Source organism: Amia ocellicauda, chromosome 7 (genome assembly GCF_036373705.1).
Source record: "Amia ocellicauda isolate fAmiCal2 chromosome 7, fAmiCal2.hap1, whole genome shotgun sequence".
In the NCBI taxonomy this organism is placed as follows: Eukaryota; Metazoa; Chordata; class Actinopteri; order Amiiformes; family Amiidae; genus Amia; species Amia ocellicauda.
The window spans coordinates 27196247-27220053 of NC_089856.1; the positions used below are offsets into that span (position 1 = coordinate 27196247).

Sequence of the window (23807 nt, forward strand, 5' to 3'; positions counted from 1 at the left end):
CAAATCACAGATGCTGATTCTGTTTACAAAACTATTAAAGCCACAGACAGTCTATTCTGTATTAGAATATTAACGCCATGGCTATGGCAAGCCAAATTATTATTATTATCATTTAGAGATATCTCTAAATGCATTTAAAGATATCTTTAAAATTTTAAGATATCTCTAAATCATTTAAAGATATCTATAAATGATTTAGAGATATCTGCAAACGATTTAGAGATATCTAAATAAGGTGCTTTTTAAAGATATCTGCAAATCATTTAAAGATATCTGCAAATCATTTAGAGATATCTTCAAATGTCTTCCTGTTTATTTAGAGATATCAGCAAATCATTTCAAGATATCTTCAAATGACTTCCTGTATTTTGGCTGAGATTATCACTGTCTGGAGCACTAAAAAAGTGTTAAATTGACCATAAATTCACTTATAAGCGCTTTTGTTTTTCTTCACTTTTTTGATTATTTATTAACTCTGGTGGGGCAAACACAATTATTTCTGTTATTTTCTGAATCTCCAGTGTGTGCTGAGTGTTTCCATTTAGACACTAGGCTCTAGCCCTTGTAGTTACATAGTTATAAGTAAAAATATGACAACTGTAAAAATTTGGTGAAAATGGGGGGGGGGGGACCTCATTAACAAGGTAATCCGTGAAAAATCAATCAATAAACAAACTCGTGCAAAACCGAAAAATCATAAATGTATAAATCACAAAATCAATTGTGAAAAATAAAGAAGATCAAACAAGCTTGTGTTAAATGTAATGTAATGACTCAGGATTTCGTCTTCGTCGCAGTAAATAATGGAGGGGACACAGGATTGAGCTTGTATTGAGCACAGTGATCTCAGGCTGCAGCAACTGTCTTTCTCTCTCACTGCACTACTATGCATTGTACACACAACTCTAACACTACTACACTACTGAATTGACTGCGCGGGAACCGGGCACCCCTATTTAAGTCCTCTGGCCCTGTGACTGGCTCCTCCCGTGTTCCCGCGCAGGGCTAATCCTTAACCCTGCTATAACACAAGCATGCGCACCACAAGAACACAACACACAGCACGCACACTACAAACCGCCACACCCCCAATACACAGACAGAACACACACACATACACACACAGCCCCCCGTGCCTCCCATTCAAAGTCAATTTGCCGGGTCGCTACAGTATATAAACAAATACATGTAATAAATATAAAGCCAGAAAAACAATCAATAAAACCAAGCTAATTAAGTATCAATGTCCTACGGGTGACATACACATGACCAGTGGCGTATTTAGGGGGGACACGGTGCCATAGCTTGCATTCACCTAGAAACTCCTACATCAGCGGCAGAAACAGTTTAAGTCTTGAAGGCGCACAATTTGAATATTGTACATGCTCACTCGTTTCAATTTTTTATTTTGAATTCATTACTTATGGCGCTAGTAATGAAATTACCTCCCGTCTCCCAAAAGCTCCTGTCACTTGATGAAGCATGCTGATTGCCCCTTCCCCTTAGCTCCTATCACATCACATCTTGTCTGCACTTATTCGCTATAACAATCTGGGATGTAGGACTTGTATTTTGTATTTACTGTATATTTATATGCACTTGTGTCATTTGAATTTGTAATTGTATTTTGTAATTTTATACTGTAGTATTGCATTTTTGTAATGCTCTAATATTTTGTAAATCACCCTTGATAAGCGCTTCTTCAAACATAATAATAATAATTGGCTGGCTCACCATGCTGAGCCTTCCCTCCCTCCCGGTCTCTGCCATGAAATTCCCAGCACCATTTGGAGTTTATGTGCACCGTTATGGCACAAGATCTAGTTGTCTGGCTTTCCAGATCTCTCTTCAGCTTCTTTGCACCTGGAATGTGTGATGAATCGCTCCCCTTCCCTTCTTGCATAGGCAATTATATGCCAATTTAGGAAACTGTCTGTGTTTTCAGGATTTGTCGGATTTCTAAAAACAGTCGGTATTTGAGGCATGTGACGTCACTCAGTTGTCGGGATAAGAAATCACATTTGATGAATCACAAACAGTTTTTAAACCGTTCTTATTCTGTCCATAATAAGGATTTCTGAAATCGACACTTTGATTAATACTGCCCAATAGATTCAAACGAAACACAAAATCGGTTCACCAATCCCGTTGTAAGAAAATCCTGGCAAATGATTGGCCACTCCACTCGTGACGATTTAAGTGATGTGTGCTTGAGAGAGCGAGAAGGCCCGCATTTTCTGATTGCCAGTCGCCCCCTGCTACATATACATACAGAAATAAATACAGGCTCCTTCAAGACAACACATGTTTCAAATGTAGCCTATCAGTTTGCCCCTCGATGGGATCAAATGAAAGGTGACAAATTCAGAGCTGAGAGAATTGAGAGAATAAGGCTAAAGCAAGTGAAGAGCGGCTTCTGTGTGCGCGGAGCCCGAGGGCTAAAGCATGCTGTGTGTGGCACCTGGAAGCTGTGAGATGTAAGGCTGAAGAAAGTGAATACTAGGTTCTGGGGGGCCGGGAAAGCGTAGACTAAAGCAGCGTTTGTATGCCACTAGTGGAGACCTGTGGTAGTTGTTCCATACACTACAATGGTGGGCTATATCATGAATGTTCAATGCATATGCATATCCTAGATCCCTGCCTGGGGGCATCCAATAAAGTACATAGTCCTGAGATTAAATCTTATACAAACAAAATCAATAGTTATCCTATTAAAACAGTAATTTGTCATAGGCTTGGATGTATTCCTTTCTCTCGGGGCCCTCGTTTCAACAATCTAATAAAAGTTAAAACTACAAGACAGAAATTACCTGCTCACGTTACTCCTCCCATGTATAAGCTGGCTGTCTTAAACATCCGCTCACTACCTAGCAAAGCAGCCTTAATAAATGACACCATAACTGACACACACATAGATGTGCTCACCTTGACCGAGACTTGGTTAAGACCAGACGACACTATTCCATTAGTAGAAGCCTCCCCTAATGACTACTTTTACTGCCAGAAGGCCCGTACAACAGGCCGCGGTGGGGGGGCTGGGCACCATCTACCGCACAGACCTGCGCCTGTCTACTAAGTCATTAGACAGCTTCACATGTTTTGAAATTCACCAGGTAGAATTTAGGCTTAATCCACCTCTTCAGCTTATAGCTATTTATAGGCCACCAGGCCCCTATTCCTTTTTTATGACTGAATTTAGCAATCTCTTATCTGATTTAGCCATACATTATGATAAACTCATTATTTTGGGGGACTTTAACATACATATTGACATTAAAGACGACCCCCTCACTGTTAGTTTCTTGTCCCTATTGGAGTCTGTAGGCTTCACTCAGCATGTGTCTGGACCCACACATCATCACAATCACACACTAGATCTAGTTATTACCCGTGGGGTACAGATTCACAACCTAATAATATCACCCCAAAACCAGACGATTTCTGACCACTGCTTTATTACATTTGAGCTGCCTGGAGTAGAATTATACACACAGGAGAGGAACATAGAAACTCGCTGCCTAAATCCCACTGCTATTCATAAATTCACTACCCTGTTGCCAAATGCTAGCTTTATCAAAATAGGATCTGCAGATTATTAAATAATGTCAACAATACACTAAGCACTGCTTTAGATACATGTGATCCATCAAGTATAGCTTTTTACGTACCTGTCTCATACAAGGTTGTTACATAATGTAAATTGTATTGATCACCTTTGCCAAGCCATCTTAGAGCTGAACTACTGATACCTTAAACACAATGGTTTTAACAAAAAAAAAATAGAATTCTTCAGCATTTCTAAATTACATGCATAAAGTGATTTTTTTCACACACACGTGTATATATACACACACATACTTTTACAGTATACCTATTTTCATCACAAGTACTTACAGGTCTTCTTCGTTAAAATAACAGAAAACTTCAGGATATAGCAGGTGTTCAGTTTTTGTTTCCTGTTGCTGATGTTTTTACTGACACTATTGCAGCTCAGAAAACTTCAGAAGAGTTCAGACTTCCTAATAAAAGCAGACTGCCTCGAAGTCAAATGCATGTATCTGTGAAGTCTTTTCGATACCCATTTCATTTCCTGTAATGGACCCACAACTTGTAACCTTTAAACCAATTTACAATCCAATTGTATAGTCTGCAAATATTATGGGCATGATAATTGTGTACACTATGTTAAATGAGTCATACTTTACAGAAATGGGCACCGTAACATTATGACCACTGACAGGTGAAGTAAATAACACTGAAAATATCATTATCATGGCACCTGTCAGTGGGTGGGATATTTTAGGCAGCAAATGATTTTGTCCTCAAAGTTGATGTGTTAGAAGCAGGAAAAATGGGTAAGCGTAAGGATCTGAGCGACTTTGACAAGGGCCATATTGTGATGGCTAGACAACTGGGTCAGAACATCTCCAAAACTGCAGCTCTTGTGGGGTGTTCCCAGTCTGCAGTGGTCAGTACCTATCAAAAGTGGACGAAGGAAGAAAAAGCGGTGAACCGGCGACAGGGTCATGGGCAGCCAAGGCTCATTGATGCACGTCGGGAGGGAAGGCTGGCCCGTGTGGTCCAATCCAACAGACGAGCTACTGTAGCTCAAATTGCTGAACAAGTTAATGCTGCTTCTGATAGAAAGGTGTCAGAACACACAGTGCATCGCAGTTTGTTCCATATGGGTCTGCGTAGCCGCAGACCAGTCAGGGTGCCCATGCTGACCCCTGTCCACTGCCGAAAGCACCTACAATGGGCATGTGAGCATCAGAACTGAACCACGGAGCAATGGAAGAAGGTGGCCTGGTCTGATGAATCACGAGTTCAAGGTGTTGACTTGGCCTCCAAATTCCCCAGATCTCAATCCAATCGAGCATCTGTGGGATGTGCTGGCCAAACAAGTCCGATCCATGGAGGCCCCACCTCGCAACTTACAGGACTTAAAGGATCTGCTGCTAACGTCTTGGTGCCAGATACCACAGCACACCTTCAGAGGTCTAGTGGAGTCCATGCCTCGACGGGTCAGGGCTGTTTTGGCGGCAAAAGGGGGACCTACACAATATTAGGCAGGTGGTCATAATGTTATGGCTGATCGGTGTATGTATAAATACCACAGGAATAACAAATGAAAACCTTATGCACTTCATCTGAGTTCTACTGTTAATCACATGTTTACAAGGTTAGGGTCAGGGTTAGGGATAGGAGTAACATTTTACAATAATGGGTACCAATTCTTAAGGACTTAATGTATGAATCCAACAGGAATAACATTAATACCTCATGCACATCCACTGAGTTCTGATGTTGATTGCAAGTATGAAATTGAGAGCACAAACACTGCTGGAAAAAAATATAAAATAAAATATGATGATCCCCTAGTGGATTACATACATATGACAGAAACACAAACCACAAAATAAGTAATATTTTAGTTTAATACACAGGTGCACAAATACCGAAACACTGAACAATTTTCACTTCCTTAAAAGCTGTTTTATTAATATTGTATTTCAACAGTTGCACATGCACATGAATTTCAGTAGAAACCAATTGTGACACTGAATTTTGTGACACCTGCCCAGTGGTAGCATTAATAGAATTTGAAAATGTATTAAATAATATTATAATGTTTAGAATGTTCATATTATACAAGAGATACATGTTCTTGTCTGTGCATCTGTATATTCTATGTATATTATGGATTTCTCTCAGTTGTTTGTCGTTTAAAGCACAGCAAGGTCTTATTGCCACAGGCTGCTGCAGGTCAGTAGATTTAACTCAGGGAACAGAACTGGGCAGAGAAATCTGAACAGTGCCATTTTAGATTGCCATGCTTAAAATAAGTTTTGGCAGGGATAAATATAGGGTGACAGTCAGTGATGAGACTTCCACACTGACACTGGACACTGAGAGCTGGGGAATCATTTGCTTTCTCTCTCTCTCTCTGTTCATTGCACTTGATGTCCGCCACTTGTTGAAGGAAGCAAATACATTAAATAAGGTAAGGGACTGCTATTTTCATCTCTTAAAACCAAACAGACTTTTTACCAAATGTAATTCCTTTGAGTGGTTTCAGATTAAGATTTCATTGCATTTGAGTTGTTAGTTTCACAAAAATAATCACCGTGATTTAATTTTTTATGTTTTTAACTAATGCTTGTATTCATCTTACAACTATGGGAAATGCCTCTTACTTAATGGTCATGTGTTTTTTTTTTTGTTTTTTTTTGCACAGTTCTATCCCACCAAAGCTGAAGCTGGGACAACAGAAACAAATGCAAAACATGTCCTTATTGGCTTATTTTTCTCTATGGCTGACTTAGAAATGTAAAAGCAAAATTACAATGGATGGTTATGGACCAATTGATCTTAATTTTGTTAGCTCAACAAAAGCATTTCACATAGTTGACAGAACTAGTGAGTGGGATTTTCTCCATTGATCTCCATCCAAGCTGACTGCAGCAGTCACTTGTTAAAAATAACTTAATGTTGTCTTAACATGTGCCACTCAAGGGTATTCATGATGTCTAGGAAAGGCAATTCAACTCTGCAAACTATTTTAGAATGCCCCAGGAGGCCATGTAGAATATAGGCTGGTGGTCAAATTTTCTAGTTTCTCAGAAACATGCTGGAAGTGTAACTTCAAGACCACTGGAAAGTTATCAGTTTCTCTGGTTTCTCTATTTATAGGTATGTGTTTGGGTAAAATTAACATTTTTGTTTTATTCTATAAACTACTGACAACGTTTCTCCCAAATTCCAAATAAAAATATGAATGGAATGGAATGGTTGCCATACATGTGGAGATGCTGATTCCAGAGCTGTATGTGAATTGTCACCAATTTATTCTGACATGCTGATAATATAAAGACTATATAAACCACAACATTGCCATCATATATTTTTTATATGGGATGTAATGTCAGAATCATTCTGTAAGACAGAGATTGCGATGTTTGTAATCACTATTATTCCCCATGAACCAGTGTTACACGCCCAGCTTTGTGACATGACATTTATCATGTTAGTAGATGAACAGACATGGACACAAAAATCAAACAAAATGCTGGCAGTATACTGTTGACGAAAACATCACACCTTGCTGCCTACCTCTACATTTGACTTCTGACCTCTGATACACTCACATCTTAGTTTAAATATAATGTAGGCTATAGTGTTATGATCTCGATCTACATATTTACACATTGTGTAACATTAGTACATTAGATGAGTAGAAATGGGAAAAGACATATTCTAAAAACATATAGGTGATGTGATTAGCTTCTAAACAAAACAAGGATTGAACTGTGGAGCAGTGAGACATGTAGGAAAAGTGGAAAAAGTAGCAAGCTTAATGATAAAGTGACAAAGGTTCACAACACTGACTTTTTCTACACCCCCTGCAGTTGGCTGAGGATTGATTCCAGTCACCATGAAGCTGGCTTGGGCACTGCTGTCCTGCCTCTTGGTGGGAGTCATCAATCTGTGCCTCTCACAAGAAGAAGAAACTGCTCTAGAAGAACCAAGTGGACCAGATTCAGAGACACATAACGAGGTGGCAGATGACAGGAAGCCCTGTGCTGGTTGGATGGGAGGAGTACCAGGTACACCTGGACACAACGGTCAACCAGGCAGGGATGGACGAGATGGCAGAGATGGAGAAAAGGGAGAGAGAGGAGAGCCAGGTAAAATGGAACCATGCCTTCCGTTTCATATGTCGTTTCATACGTAATAGAGGATCACATTAGAAGCAAAGAAATACATGTAAAACTCACTTTGATTCTGAATCACATGCTACTTTTGGACTCATGAAGCTTCTGTTTCTTAGTGTTAAAGAGTTTATCTTGCTGGCAGCAGTTTAAAGTTCAGCAGTTCAATGTCCAAACAGAACTGCATGATCATATATAATTGTGACTTTGACCACATATAGCTGTAGAGAGAGAAAACATTTCAACTTTTCCTTCTCAGTGACATATGGTCATGCCATCATTACAGTCATGTCATAAACACCCAGGATATTTGCAGAACTGTGCAACAGTGAATGTGATAGTGTAATTTTCTCTGACTCTGATGCAAAATCACTGAATGCATATTTCATAGGTCCACCTCTGGAATTACTGTACATATCAAGCACAATGTATTATTCTGCATGTAAATAATAATAATAATAATAATAATAATAATTATTATTATTATTATTATTATTATTTTTTTTTTTTTTTTTTTTTTTTTTTTTCTTATACTTTAAATTCTCTGTATTTTATGATTTGTGGTGGGGGTTTCCCTCTGCAATGTAGATATACATGTAACTTAATAGCGATATTTTAAAACATGATTATACGTTTGTGTTATCACTGTGTTATATCATTGTGTCTTTCTCTTTATTTAAAAACTTGATTTGGTTAGCTTGGTACACAGATAGACAGATAGGTATGTACATTACTTATGCTACATTCACTCAAAATGTTGTATTAGTGATTCTTAACTGTTCATCTGACACCACCTAACTTCTCCTTCACAAGCCCATATTGATCTTTGAATTCATGTTCCCCACCACCCCACCCCCCCCACACACAGGTGAACCTGGAGAGAAGGGAGATCCAGGGGAGCACGGGGCTGAGGGTCCAGAGGGGCCCCGTGGCTTCCCAGGCACCCCAGGATTAAAGGGTGAGCGGGGGGAGAGTGCTTTCCTGTACCGCTCGGCCTTCAGTATCGGGTTGACCGACCGCACACCCATGCCCAATGTACCCATCAAGTTCAACAAGGTCTTCTACAATGACCAGCGGCACTATGATGACAGCACGGGCAAGTTCCGCTGCACCATACCTGGCATCTACTTCTTCACCTACCACCTCACCGTGTACATGAAGGACGTCAAGGTTAGCCTCTACAAGAATGACAAATCCATCATGTTTACTTTCGACCAGTTCCAGGAGAACAATGTGGACCAGGCCTCAGGCTCCATCATCCAGCACCTGGATTCAGGGGATGAAGTCTGGCTTCAGGTCTATGGCGAGGAAGACTACAGCGGGATCTATGCCGACAACATCAATGACTCCACCTTCTCTGGCTTCCTCCTGTACCCTGACATCAAACCAGTGAACGGTGACCGCTAGACATTCAGCAAAGACTGGGGCATTAATTAATAATTAATTAAATCCTGCCTTTCATGTCAAATGTTAAGGGGACTTAACCTTATATAAAATAGCTTTGGACGATAGCTGATAATGAGAGTCATAAAGATAGGGGATGTTTTAGAATTGTTTGTCCCTACCCTGGGTCTTTGAAGAACCTGTTTAGTTTGTGTTTGCTTGTTTTTGTTTGGTTTGGCATTCTATTTTTAGTTTATTCTTTTATACTGCATTCATAAAATATATAATAATTCTGGTGATTATTAAATTATATTTATTTTGGTATCATCTGGGTCCTAATGGGTTTAAATATAGAAAAAAAATGTGTAATGGACAAGTAAACAAACTGCATATTTAATTATCTCAACAATTAACTTAATTGACATGAACATATTCTATCATAGCAGTAACCCTTGGCAATGAGAGGTTTAAACTGATCATCTTGTGGGTAGGGAGAGGTTTATTGGTAATTCAGTGAAAGACATTTCGTATTATGCTTAAACAGTCAATGTAACCCAGTGAGCCGAGTACCGTGGTACTTTTTGCAGTAGGCTCATATGAAATAGAATGTCAAATGAAAATATATTTACCATCATGATCCGATAACATTTGGAAACCTCATACAATCCAGGTTTCTTGAGGTGTCTGTAAATCAGGAATAAAGTGATAATGGAGTGATAAACTGCTGGATATGTGAATGGTTTATAATAACATGAATTCCTGTGTTTATTTACCATCAAAAGCAGGCAATTGGCCTTTGTACAAATTATGTATATGTCAATTATATATATTTCTGTACCACACATCATTATATTCACATATATCCACAACCTTGTTTAATTCTGCTACCTCATTTGCCAAGTGTGGCTACTAGATGATCACAGGCCTGGGCATTACAAGAAATTAAACTGGTTTCAGAGATTAAAAGCTGATATCAAATAATATTAGACTAAAAACATGAAGTGCAATATACCTGTTGATATTATGGATCCAGGGTGGCAAGTATGCAAATAATGTGACTTAATGACCTGTATCCAAGTGTGCGGTGAATATGAAACATTGGAACAAGGCCCTATTATGAAGCACTAAATGTATGCCTCACAGTACGTAATAGTCACTTGTTGGCCTATGAGGAAAGACAAATGACAGGTCCACATTATGTGCTAATGATTGACCACTGCTTGACAAAATAACATTTTGTTAAATATTCTGGATCAAATAAGGAGTACTTGTGTCTGTTCTGTAGCAGCTACAAAATAGACCTAAAATAACACTGCATGTGTCACTGGCAATAAATAACCTTGTTATTGCGTGTGTCCATTCTAATCTCTCTCCGCCTGTCTGGTGCAGACACATTACTCTAAAGGTCAGTTGACCACAGTCCAGTTCACCGGTTGTTGAAATTCAAGATGTGTTTCTTTTCTTTTCTTTTTGTAAGTTTATTTTAATTTAAAATACCAAGGTCAGAAAGAACCAAAACTAAACACTCTTGCCAACTCACATGCATTTGAATATAGCAGTCATTGATAGAAAAAACAACAACAGTGAGCTCTTTGTGTATTTTTCATATATGCTATTTTTAATATTACCATTAGGATTATCATTTTTTTAAACCATTTGTATTTAAGCTGGAATGCTACCCAATTATATTAAACAATTATTAAATCAGTCATTTTAATAAAACAATGTATCAGTTTTTGATAAGAGAGTACATGCAAGAGGAGGCCATTCATTTTATCTTGCATGATTGATTGGTAGTTGATACTTGGTTCCAGATTTTTATTTATCCAGATCCCCACTACTCTTTGACTTTTAGTCCTTAACTTCCTTATTCTAAAATTCCACTGTTGACAAATCATCCTGGTTTCACTGATAAGAGTTGAGCTGACTTCCTTATAGCCTGTCAGCATATGTCATACCGTTGAGTCAGTCAGTCAGGCCACACTTTTAACAGTCCAATATCGATTCCTGCTCTGACATGACAAGTAATTGTCCATGAGTGTATTGGTAGCATCTGATTGTAACCAGTGAATATAGGGTACCATACAGTTCATCTGTATACTGTGGAGATCCAGCTTGTGGAAACTGGCAGCCCTTCTAAGGGTTCTCCCAGAGCTCATTTATCACTCACAACTGCTCAGAACACTCTTAATATAGCATCACACGTGTCCCTAATTTATGAGGCGAGGCAAAAGAGCTTGAAATAAAATCCTAGCTCAGCCCCACAGAAACGTGAGACGTAATTTTCATTCGATTTTGGGGAGCTTTACTATATTTGCATTCAAGACCTCCAATTGCTAGACATGCCCTAGGTTTTTGAAAGTATGAGATCATTGGTGTTGCTGAAGGATTGGGCTGAAAGTACTATTATCAGGGTGTTTGAAGAACTCATGGTATTTTAATGGTTTCACTGTCTTTTGTTTTTTAATTATTCTTAAACCTGGTCTGCTTCTGCTCAGAGTAAATTAATAAATAAACAAACAAGGGACAACTTTGTTCTGGAACAGTTGTATGAATGATATCTATTGCAAATGGTGATAGAAAGCTAGTGAATGCACTGCAATGTAAAACAAACAAATAAAAGCAAGTACAAAAGTACAAAGTAACTATATATATATATATATATATATATATATATATATATATATACCGATCAGCCATAATATTATGACCACTGACAGGTGAAGTGAATAATACTGATAATCTCGTTATCATGGCACCTGTCAGTGGGTGGGATATATTAGGCAGCAAGTTCAACTTAGCATAAGTTCAATTGTGTCATAAAATTTGTGATTTTAATTATACAAAGTAATTCGTAAATTTGATCCGTCAGGGGTTAACTACTACAATCTTAATGCTGCATCACAGCTACATTGTTAGTTTTGAAGTAACTTCAACAAATTAATGTGAATTAAATGTAGCAAACGACAAAGGAAGAATTAAATCTTGAGAACAGCAATACAAAAAAAAAAATCAGCTTCTGATTATGATATACACTGCAATGTAAAACAAACAAATAAAAGCAAGTACAAAAGTACAAAGTAACTATATATATATATATATATATATATATATATATATATATATATATATATACCGATCAGCCATAATATTATGACCACTGACAGGTGAAGTGAATAACACTGATAATCTTGTTATCATGGCACCTGTCAGTGGGTGGGATATATTAGGCAGCAAGTGAACATTTTGGCCTCAAAGTTGAAGTGTTAGAAGCAGGAAAAATGGGCAAGTGTAAGGATCTGAGCAACTTTTGACAAATTGTGATGGCTAGACGACTGGGTCAGAACATCTCCAAAACTGCAGCTCTTGTGGGGTGTATGAAAGTGGTCCAAGGAAGGAAAAGCGGTGAATCGGCGACAGGGTCATGGGCGGCCAAGGCTCATTAATGCACGTGGGGAGCGAAGGCTGGCCCGTGTGGTCCGATCCAGCAGACGAGCTACTGTAACTCAAATTGCTGAAAAAGTTAATGCTGGTTCTGATAGAAAGGTGTCAGAACACACAGTGCATCACAGTTTGTTGCGTATGGGGCTGCGTAGCCGCAGACCAGTCAGGGTGGCCATGCTGACCCCTGTCCACTGCTGAAAGCGCCTACAATGGGCATATGAGCATCAGAAATGGACCACAGAGCAATGGAAGAAGGTGGCCTGGTCTGATGATTCACAAGTTCAAGGTGTTGACTTGGCCTCCAAATTCCCAAGATCTCAATCAAATCGAGCATCTGTGGGATGTGCTGGCCAAACAAGTCCGATCCATGGAGGCCCCACCTCGCAACTTACAGGACTTAAAGGATCTGCTGCTAACGTCTTGGTGCCAGATACCACAGCACACCTTCAGAGGTCTAGTGGAGTCCATGCCTCGATGGGTCAGTGCTGTTTTGGCGGCAAAAGGGGGACCTACACAATATTAGGCAGGTGGTCATAATGTTATGGCTGACTGGTGTATATATATCATACCACATTATTTTAAAGTGTTACCCGTGTAATTGCATTTTCCGTGCAGCAGAGGGCAGCCTAAGGCAAAATTGTACAATTTATGTGAGAGTTTCGTTTCAGTTACAAGTTGTTGTTTTTTTTTTTTACGTAGGATATGCTAAAATACAACTTGATTGGTATAGTTGAATAAATAATGTCTGTGCCACTTATTGAACAAATTGTATTTCATTCGGAAATCGTAGTAGCAACCAGAGAAAAAAAAGTTATAATTAAAAAAATAGACCTAAAGTTAAGTGTTAATGGGAATTAATCATAATTAATTTTAGTGTAATAATAATTGGAATTGAGCAAACAAAAACAAATCGTTATAATTACGAATATAGACCTGACGTTAAGTGTTAATGGGAATGATTAATAATTCATTTTAGTGTAATGGTAATTGCAACTTAGCATAAGTTCAATTGTGTCATATAATTTGTGATTTTAATTATACAAAGTAATTCGTAAATTTGATCCGTCAGGGGTTAACTACTACAATTTTAATCCTGCATCACAGCTACATTGTTAGTTTTGAAGTAACTTAAATTAAATTAAATGTAGCAAACGACAAAGGAAGAATTAAATCTTGAGAACAGCAATACAAAAAAAAATCAGCTTCTGATTATGATATACACTCTATTTAATTACACGATGTAGCTTGTTCAATTATTATTCATTTGTTTAAAAAAACTAACGGGGATCGCGCTTTTGTAGTGCTTGCTTGTTCAGTTAGTCCAAAAGTAGCCTACTCATATTAAGTGTGTGGCTTTTAGTATAGTTTCGTTTTTTTGTTGTTTTTTTTTTTGTATCATTGCCAGTATCACTGCATCACAGAAGTTTGTACTTAACAGAATATTATTGTGAACATCAATCAATGCTTTTTATTTGGAATACTAATTATAATTGACCCCAGATCTGAAACTCTCCTTTAATCATAAATATGTTTGAATCCCGATATTCCTTTACGTTAGAGACCATATTCAATGGAAAATATTTGATTCATGTTTTGACTCATTTCAGGGTACAGTTTGAACATACAGGAACATTTTCAAAACTGTACATTGTGTTGATGTGTTTCAGTTATTGAAAGGTGTTGATAAAGTTGGTTGACAGAATACAATTTGATAACGTGCATATATACTTACTGCTTCTCTATAAATACTCATACAGGTTGGTTTATGTATATGCTAACAAAACCAAATAGCCTTTAAACCGTATACCGGTATTTCCTCAAGCGAGAATGAACAGAAGTCGCCAGGCATGACCTATAATTACCGACTGTTTTCGTAAGCTTTTACATGCATGAAACGGTATTTTTGCGCTGAAAGGGTAACCATTAAGTCTCCAGACGAGCTGCTGCAATGCGCTCAATAATTGTCAGTATGTGACGCTTCCACTGCGGGGGTGTTGACAGATACACACTGGCAGCTGCACTTTAAAGCGGTTGAGTTCATATGCATTGTTATTTTTAAAGAAGCGAGTCTAGCAGATGAAGTTTCGATGTCCAATTTCCACATTCCTTCTTGACAAAAACCCCCTCGGAATGGAAGGTTTTACTGTTTTGTCCTTTGTCGTATCTTCTTACAAAATTAGTTTCGAGTTGTTGTTTTTTTAGAAATCTCAATGTCAAGACAACATCCCCGGTGATTTATTACAGACTATAACGCTACACCTCTGTAAACGTAGTCGTGGGGTATTTTGCAGAAGCAAAGGCAACATCTGCATTTCAGTTATGGTATGAAAAGCGCCTATACCTCCCTAGTACACGGACTTGTTGGAAGTTGTGCTCAGTCGACTGCGCATAGTCAGTCCCCAGCACCTCTGCGTGTGTGTGTGTGTGTGTGTGTGTGTGTGTGTTTGTGTGTGGTGGTGGGGGGGGGGGGGTTGTGTAGGATCCTGGCTCATTTGGCACTTCTCCAGTTCTCTGTCTGGAACAGCAGGTCCCCCTGTTAAGACTGGTGCTGAGCAGCTAAAATTCTTATTAAGATCCCCATCTTACAGCTGTCATGGATTTTTACTCTCACCCACAACAAAGCATCAATATATAACAGGGTTCTGTTGCACCTTTTCCTTTTAATTACCCACTGCTATTAGACCTTCATCTTCATCTGTTTTCCTCATGAAACGTTTTACGCATTTGTGCGTTTTCAGAATGACCTGACTTTTGGATGTTTGTCAAGACTATTAAAGAACAGAACTCAACATGTTTCTTAAATTGTTGTTCCTTAGCTCTTGACACATGTACCCATTCATGAAGCAGAGACACAGGTGGGAATTACACTGTATCAAATACTCCCATAATTATCAGGGTTAGTTTTGCTTGGGTCCAATCGGTTATATTCCAGACACTTGGTCACCAAAACTATATACTTACTTAAATTGTGGGAGTTCTAAAACCCAGCACTTGATGCAGGGCTAGGGATAATTTTAAGACATCTGATTGTTTAACGGGAGGAAACAGCTGAGAAAGGTTTTATCAAACACATAGTTCAATTAAAGGGTTGAAAAATAAAGTTGAAAGCTAGTGGGGTGAATTAAAGATGGTTTTAAAGGAGTCTCAACTCAATTCCTGGAAGACCTGTAGTGTCTTTAGACATTTGTTCAAAGCCAGCTTGCAGTTACTGGTCTGATCAGCAGCTGAACTGGGTGAATTTTATACTTCTGCAAATAGCATTCTTAGTATAGTGCCCAACTGAACATGTTAGGACATAAACTATAAAATACCTTAAAATAATATTCTGTCCAACTGAAAAAAATATTTACCCTATTTCAGTAGTAGACATTTCCAGATGGATTTATTAAAAAACGTGAAGTACCTGTATCCATCTGGAAATTGAGCTTGACACCCCAAGAGCTTATGGAAAAGGGAATTCAATACAGACTACCTATTTTTTAAAGAACATTTTTAAATGGCCTCTTATTGTAAACTTCCCTGTTTTCAAGCTTTGTTAATATTTTAAATTCCCCCCACCAATACATAAGAGAATGAAATAGCAGGAGGAACAAACTGATTAATTACAGTCCCCTGAGTCAGTATTAATGTAAAAGTCTTCCCAAATATGTATGACAGATTTGATATTTAATCATAAACTTAAATCACAGAGTATAATAAGTAAAAGCAATGTTATGTGGGCACAGAATTATTAAGCAACTGTAAATGAATAATTATTGACAATTACCATCTCTTTCCAGTATTGTTTCTCCCAAGTAGATTGACAAATAGTTTTCAATGGCCATCCATTATTTTAGTGTAAAATCATGTCAGCTTATAGTTGTACATATTATGTTTTAATACATGTCCATATTGAATTAAAAAGCTAGTGTCAGTTTAGGGTATTGTAAGCCCTAGTCAAATAGGCAACTGTAGCTTCTTGTGTATAAAACTGTTTATATAAAGAAATTGTGTTAATTTGAAATGAAAAGCACATATTGCATTAGTATTAGTTTTCAAAGCATTCATTTTATTTGGAACATTAAACACAACATCTTACACCATTACAAAATGAGGTTGTAAATGCAAAAATAAGCAAAGCTGTGAAAGTTATTAAATATTCTTGGAGAGATGTACCATCAATAAAAAAAAAGTGAAGAATAAACCAAGAGGAAAATACATTGTAGAGAGAAATGTAAGGCCAAACCAAATTCAAGTACACTACCCATAACATCAAAAAATACAAAGGCTCTTAACTAAGGACTTGATTTTAAATGCAGACATAGACAAACACATTTAACACAGACATTTTGTGTAACCATAAACCCTATAAGAATGTTCATCATGTGTGGGCAGATACCCATATCAAGCTGTAACTCTATAACTTCAGGCAACTGAAAATAATCAACTCACAAATTCAACAAAGCACGGTAGCACTGTCACACCCTAATCAGGTGCCCTGGCATGGCTAGATCATAGCACCAATGCCAAATACAGAAGTTTTTGTGTTTGTGTTTTGTTTTATAGATTACATTGGCTCACTTGTGTAGCATGTTTGTTCTTCTGTGTATTTTTACTTCTTGTATTCTCCAGCGCTGGCGTGGTCAGTGGACAGATAGTGGCCTTGCGATTCATCATATCTGGGATACTGGTCTTCATACCCTCTCTGGGCCTCATCATACCTGTGCTCAGGATGTTCCTGTCCGCCATACCCAGTATATGGATTGTAAGGGTCTTCTTGCCTGCCCTGGTAGGGGTCGTATTGTTGGTGGTCATAACTGGGGCCCTCGTCCCTTCTGGGGTCATAAAATGGTTCCTCTTGATGGGTAGGCTCATTCTTGCTGTCCTCTGTCACTTTGTTCTCACTCTTCATATTGTCCTGAGGGGCCTCACTGCGGCGGAGGCGACAGTTGTGGTCATACTCGGGGTCACAGTCGGGGTCAGGTTCAATCACCCCATCTCGGTGGCCTGTGGGGTTGTGGTCTGGGTGGTAGCTCTCGGGAGCACTTGGGGCTTGTGGGATGGGTTTGCGGCAGCTGGGGTCGTATGGGTGGCAGTCGGTCTGAGGGCTCTCAATAGCAGACCTCATAGGGTTGTTGGCGCTGTAGTAGAGTGGGCAGCTGGGGTCATAGGGGTCACAGTTAGGCCTGGTACTGGTGGCACTGGCTTGGGAGGGACTGGAGCTGCGCACCGGGTAGCACTCTTCATCATAGTGAACGTAGCAGTCATAGCCCTCCTTGGTCTTGCCTTTGATCTGTTGTGACCGCCAGGGATCAACTTGTGGCTCAGAGTGGGCATTGCTGGAGCCCTGGGTGCAGTAAGGATCGTAACGAGGATCGCAGCCTGTGTCTGGAGCTGGCTCATCCTTGGGCCTGTACTCCTGCCGGCAGCTGGGGTCATAGTAGGGGTCACATTCTGTTTTTGGACGGGGGGCAGTATAGCCAGCCATCTTGACGGCCGATAGGGGGTTGCAGTTATCATCAAAGAGAGGGTTGCAGCGGGAGGGTTGCACCTGGGAGGGTGCCTGGACGGCCTGGGGGGTTTCTGGGGTGCAGTAAGGGTCATAGTCTGGGTTACAGTTTGGGTAGTGGTGGTATACCTCCTTCTTCGGCTTCTGTGGCATGGAGAATGGGGCTTTCTTGGAGTCGAATCCAAGGTAGGCATAAGATGGTGGGGCAGCCACAGTGGCTGGGGCAGGCTTGTACCCATAGGCAGCCCGCAAGTGGTACTGCAGGCATTCAACATCAGCTGGGTTGCAGATGCGCAGTAGCTCAGCTTTCTGCTTGGCTGAGAGGAATGGCTGGGGAGGTGGGACATAATAGTAGTAGCCAGGAGAGGGAGCTTTGAAGGGTGCTGGGGCCATCACGGGAGCTTTGGGGGCTGAACGAGCCACCTGGCAGTAGGGATCTCTGTACGGGTCACATCCCTTTACTGGGGCTGGGGCTGGGGCTGGTGCCGACGGCTCAGCTTTGGTTTTGGGTTTGGGTTTACTTGTGAGCTCAGAAATGCACTCAGGGTCATCCGAATTGGAGCAGGCCTTGTACACCTGAGCCAAGTGGCGGAGATACATGTCATAAGAGCGACGGCCTTCTGCCCGGTTCTTGTTCTGCAAATACTGCAGGTAGACGCGGTCCAGCTCGTTAACCTGAGAAAGGGAAATAGAGAATGACTCAAGATATTGACCACTGATAACAGCTTAGATAACACTGTGTCTGAACTTACATTGTGATCCCAATCTATACTGTACGTAACAACTTATTCCATGTCTGTTAGTAACTTTAAACAAATTCTGTAGGTTGATCTACATAACGGCAAAAAATACTGATTTCTCTTTCAGTGGCATTTTAGCAGAGGTACTTTTAGTATTTGTTGCTTATGCTCCTTTTTATGGACTAAGGTATTGAAGGACTTCATGAAGGGGATGGAAATTTTAAACAGAGGAGTCATAACTCTATTTACATTGAATACAGTTAAAAGCATCTGGTGCTTCCAAAGCAACTCAAATGTAGTCAAAGCTACAGATAAACCTAACGATGTTGGGTTACATTTTTCAATGACATGAATAGGCCCCAGAACTTACTCCTTCTTGGTTTCCAGTGTCCGTGAAGTATTTGTACCAGCCCCAGAAATCAGAGTGTTGTTTGTACCAGCTGATATTTCTCCTAGAACGAACCAGCTTTTTGAGCATTCCTGGGGCTTCAGCCTTCTCCAAACTCACTGTCTCCTTGTCTCCCTCTGTCACAAATAAATTATTTTCTTAACATTATCTTTCAAACTTTACACAATTAACTTCATCAGTGCACCATGATCTATAGTGTAGCTCACTCAATTTTGGACTCTATTTAAAGATATGATTCAATTTTACCGGTAATATTAAGTACATCTTACATTGTAATATGTTTATCCATGTATGGAAACAGGTCTCTTACAATAAAAATATATACCATAATTTAAAGACTGGCATAAAGACAAATAAATAACTTCAAATGTATATATTTCTTGAAAAATTAGATTATAAACAGCTCTTAAGAGCATGCCAGATTATCTATGCTTTGTATTTATTTTAATCAGTGCTATTTTAAATCAGGATGTCTTGGAAATACACCCAAATAAATCTGAATGTGTTGGCTCAGGAACATCAGCACTTGTTCTTTTTGGATTAGCTATAAAAAAATAAAAAAAATTCAACCCTGATGTTACCCCCACAATAGGTGTTACTAATGTTAGCAGGGACTGCACACATGGAGCCCTGAGTATTTTCTTTTTTACAGCTGCAAGTGGATAGCAGTTGAAAGGAAGGAACGTCAGGAATGCTATATTTACCATCTCCTTTAAGACGCTGTCCTACTGGACCTGCCTCAGGAAAGTCTGCAAAAGACACAGGGGGGTGGGGGGGGGGATACAAATAAAAGTAAGAAACAGATGTGCTTATGTTTTGAATTAAGAAAAATGCTTACCTGCTAATAAGCCCTTCCAGCTCGCAGCAGGCTTTTTCCGATTTGAAACAATTCAGGTGGTATTGTACTGATTAAGCTTTAAAAGCTGTAAACTACAGTGCTTTGAACCTGATCAGTGGGGGTTACTTGTTACTGGAGAGACACCTATAAAAATAAACAAGAGGGCAATCTGCCCAAAGGCAGGTCCCATTAAGAATGCCTTGTTAAACACAAAAAAGGCTTCTGTATACACCAACAGTATTTTCCATAATTCCATACCACCAATGGCTAAACCTTAGATGTTTATGGCCCAAGTGGAAAAAGTACAGTCTGCTGCTGTTCTTAAATTGGATTGTTTTTATTTTCATAAGGACTTCTGTAAGAAAGGAGTCTCACTTGGTCAGTAGGTATAAAAGGGCATGCGGTACAGGTGCCATGGGAGTGCAGAAGCTGACAAGCAATAACTTTTCACAGAGGCCAGTGTAACCCGGTTGCAGAATCCAAGCATATTGCTTTGCTGTATCCTGTATTTAGTCCCCCTGTGTGTCACTTTTTCCAGTTGGTGTGCTTTTTCTCATATTTCCTCTCCTGTCTCCAGCCTTCACCCTTAATCCGTACCAAATCATTTAAGCCTCACTGATTGGATACTGATTGTTGCAGTTGATATATATCATATTAATGGTATTGGTTTCACTTACGGTATGCTTTGGATGCACTTTGTTTCCAGATTTTTACAGGACACACATACATCTGTTTTGTACTCCTCTTTCCCTGCTACATCTATATCTATCTGTTTCAAAATTATGTGCTTACTATTCTTCAACTTTATTCTATCCCAGCACCTAATTTGCTACCTCCAACAGTATTTGTATGAATAACTGAATCATTATTTTGTGTTCTATCTTGTTAGAGCACTCTATAACATTGGCACTTTGCTCTGTGATACAATGTATTTCCTTCTTGATACAATTTATTGGCTCTGTCAACTGTGAATCAGATTGGACAAAGGCTTCAGTCAAATAAATATGGACTCTGCCCATTGCCATGAACTATTACACCCCTAAAGAAAACTTCAATACCTTTATGTGACTTGTTTATGTTTTATTGCCCTTTATTAAAATATTTAGGAAACCTTGTAACAGAGAATTGGATCATCTGAAAATCTAAATTTGTAGTATTTGGGAAGAAGCAAGAACATGAAACAATTAAGCTGGAAGATACACAGAAGAGAGAAGGAATAGTGAGGACAGATGTAAGCTTTCCTGACATTTAGTGGGAGATACATCTTTGGGAGATGTTTTTTTTTTTTAATGAAAACTGCTGTGTGATTTTCTTTGAGTGTTGAGTAGGAGGAGATATAGTGGGGGTAAATTCTTGATAAGCAGAGATTAATACTTCAGTAACAAACTTTAAACATAACCCTTTTTGTCAGTCTTGAATATTTTATTACTTGTTAATGGGAGGACCAGTGACTCAGCCCTGTGTTGGCAACAAATGTCAATTTCGAAAAGCTTACTTTTGCATGTAATATGTATTGCAGTATTCAACATTCTTCCTAAAATCTATATCATAACATCTTGGGTTTTGGTTCTAAAAGTTCTCACTTCATTTTGTACTTTCAAAATCATGTTCTTCAACTGAGCACCCTAAAAGTATATGTAAAAGTATAATGTTTTAAGAAATTAATAAATAAAATAAAAAAAAAAAAAAAAACTGGAAAAAAACAAGAGACCACTGCACATTTTTCATAAATCAGCATCTCTACATGTATGGCAGCCATTCATATTTTTTTGGAATTTGGGAGAACTGTTGTCAGTAATTTATAGAATACAACAAAAATGTTCATTTTACCCAGAAAACATACCTATAAATAGTAAAACCAGAGAAGCTGCTAATTTTGCAGTGGTCTCTTAAAATATATCTATTGCACATTTCCTTTGAACGCATTTGGTATGGGTATTTGTCATCAAAGTAAATCGCATACTTCAGAAATAATGTATATTTACAATGTTATTGTAAACACTTAAAGTAGTTTATTAAATTATTAAATATAAATAATCTTACCAGGTAATAAGACGATTGCCAGCAAGACTCCGGCAAAGATGTATGATAATGGTTTACTTCCACTCAGCGCCATGTTTTCAACTCTTCAGAAATCTAGCAAACTTTAAATAAATAAATCGATACATAAATAAATAAATAAATGCACTTAATTACCTTCACACTGAGTTAAACCATTTTAAATATCTCTTCAAATAAATCAAACATAGTTTGGACTAAAGAAATATACAGCAAGAACTTAGTTATACAGCACAAACTACTAAATAAAATGATATTCGAGTGTTACCGTCAGAACAAACGGAAGAACTGTGGAGCGCAGCCTTCGCGGCGCTCTCCTTTCAGCACCTGCGTCTGGGAGACTGCAGTGTAAGTTTTGTCTCTCCTTAACCAGTAATTTGAAAACATTTCATTTCAATATGGAAAAACCTTGTTTGCACAAATAATAATATGTGTGACGATTAAAACGATTTCTGTATACGTCTTTTAGTCCAGTGGCAGCATTTGATATTGTTATATATATATTGTTATATTTATATTGTTGTTTTAATATAAATCATAGTTGTTAGCACCTTGTAACTAAAACTGGCAAATAACAATACGAACTTTACATCTTTATATATATATATATGAATAACTTGTTCAGTATGTTACAGTTCAAATGTGTCGTTTACAAGCATTTGTCTAATTGGCCTAGAAAATCAAACCTTGCTTAACATATACAGAAGATATTCTTGCAAGTTAAACTATTTTATTTCTAGCTAGTACACCATAGAAAAATGATCCATATACCCAAAACGCGGGTGTGAGGACACTAACCTGTGTGAGGAAAACTAGGCACTCATCAGCTCTGCAGACCACTGGTAGGTGAAGGAAGCAGCTTGAAGAGCCCCTGGCCCTCAAGGATCTGTTCTGAGGTGTTGTGACTTAAGCCCTGTGCACCCTGCCTTTCTGCTACCCTCAGAACTTCTGTGTCAGAGTCAGAGACTGCAACATCTTAAATGGCACCTTGATAATTAAAAACAAAAGGTAAGTCACATGGTAATCGCATGCTGCTAGCAGTGAAAAGATTGGCTCCTGCTATCACATTTAACTGACCAATCAGGTCCTATAATTAGGAAAGGAGCAGCAAGACTCCACTTGGCAAAAAACAAGAAAAAAATAATAAAACCATTGCTTTAAAGATTAATAGGCTGTTATTTATGCTTGCCACGTTTCTATACCAATCTGGAATCAAGAGGTGTACAAATGTGCCACATAAGGCTTTTTAATTTGGGTCAGTTTACCTCCAAGGGGTACTTACAACTTAAATACATGCTACCTCTTGCAAAAACAACTTTCCATGAAAAACACGTTTTAAAAACTTACTTTGACAGAGTAACATCTGCAGTTTTGACAAAAGGAATTTTATCACCCCCAGCTGCAAATATATTATTTCAGACTTCTCAGCTCTGTACAGTAACAGTGGAACAATCAAGCTTCGCTAATCTCTAAACTGAAGAGCGCATGTAAATGACCGCTCCACATCATTAAATGTGAAGTTAATTTTTGTATTGAGAAGTTATTGTTAGGTAATGTTACTTGAGTGCATCCTCTGCTATGAAATACATTGCAATAAATATTCATTTTTGTTACACTTTATTCTGAAGTTCATTAGTTCAGCCAAAACCGCTGAAATCCATATACTGCACAACAACTCAAAATCTTATCTTTGGAACTCCATTAAAGCATGTAAAATGTATTCATAATCAGACTT

The 23807-nt window shown here is 38.6% G+C and overlaps 3 protein-coding genes across 3 annotated transcripts in view; 1 reads left to right on the forward strand and 2 right to left on the reverse strand.

Moving 5' to 3' along the window:
- LOC136753111 (beta-galactoside alpha-2,6-sialyltransferase 1) overlaps positions 1 to 4066 on the reverse strand; it is a 31468-nt gene extending 27402 nt beyond the window's left edge. The window contains exon 1 of the mRNA XM_066708957.1: positions 3895 to 4066. The gene's annotated coding sequence lies outside the window, so the exon portion shown is untranslated. The remainder of the gene's footprint in view (positions 1 to 3894) is intronic.
- A 1799-nt stretch (positions 4067 to 5865) lies between these two features.
- Positions 5866 to 10444, forward strand: adipoqa (adiponectin, C1Q and collagen domain containing, a). Its single transcript, XM_066708958.1, has 3 exons — positions 5866 to 6004; positions 7410 to 7688; positions 8581 to 10444. Exons 2-3 carry the CDS (start codon positions 7436 to 7438, stop codon positions 9117 to 9119), a joined length of 792 nt encoding a protein of 263 aa, XP_066565055.1. The 5' UTR covers positions 5866 to 6004; positions 7410 to 7435; the 3' UTR covers positions 9120 to 10444.
- Positions 10445 to 16566: 6122 nt separating this feature from the next.
- Positions 16567 to 23265, reverse strand: and1 (actinodin1). The gene is made up of 5 exons (XM_066708956.1): positions 22871 to 23265; positions 22058 to 22158; positions 19881 to 19925; positions 19138 to 19292; positions 16567 to 18702 (listed from the first exon to the last, which is right to left on the reverse strand). The coding sequence occupies exons 2-5, from the start codon at positions 22128 to 22130 to the stop codon at positions 17131 to 17133; spliced, it is 1845 nt and encodes a 614-aa protein (XP_066565053.1). The 5' UTR covers positions 22131 to 22158; positions 22871 to 23265; the 3' UTR covers positions 16567 to 17130.
- Between the last annotated feature and the right edge of the window lie 542 nt (positions 23266 to 23807).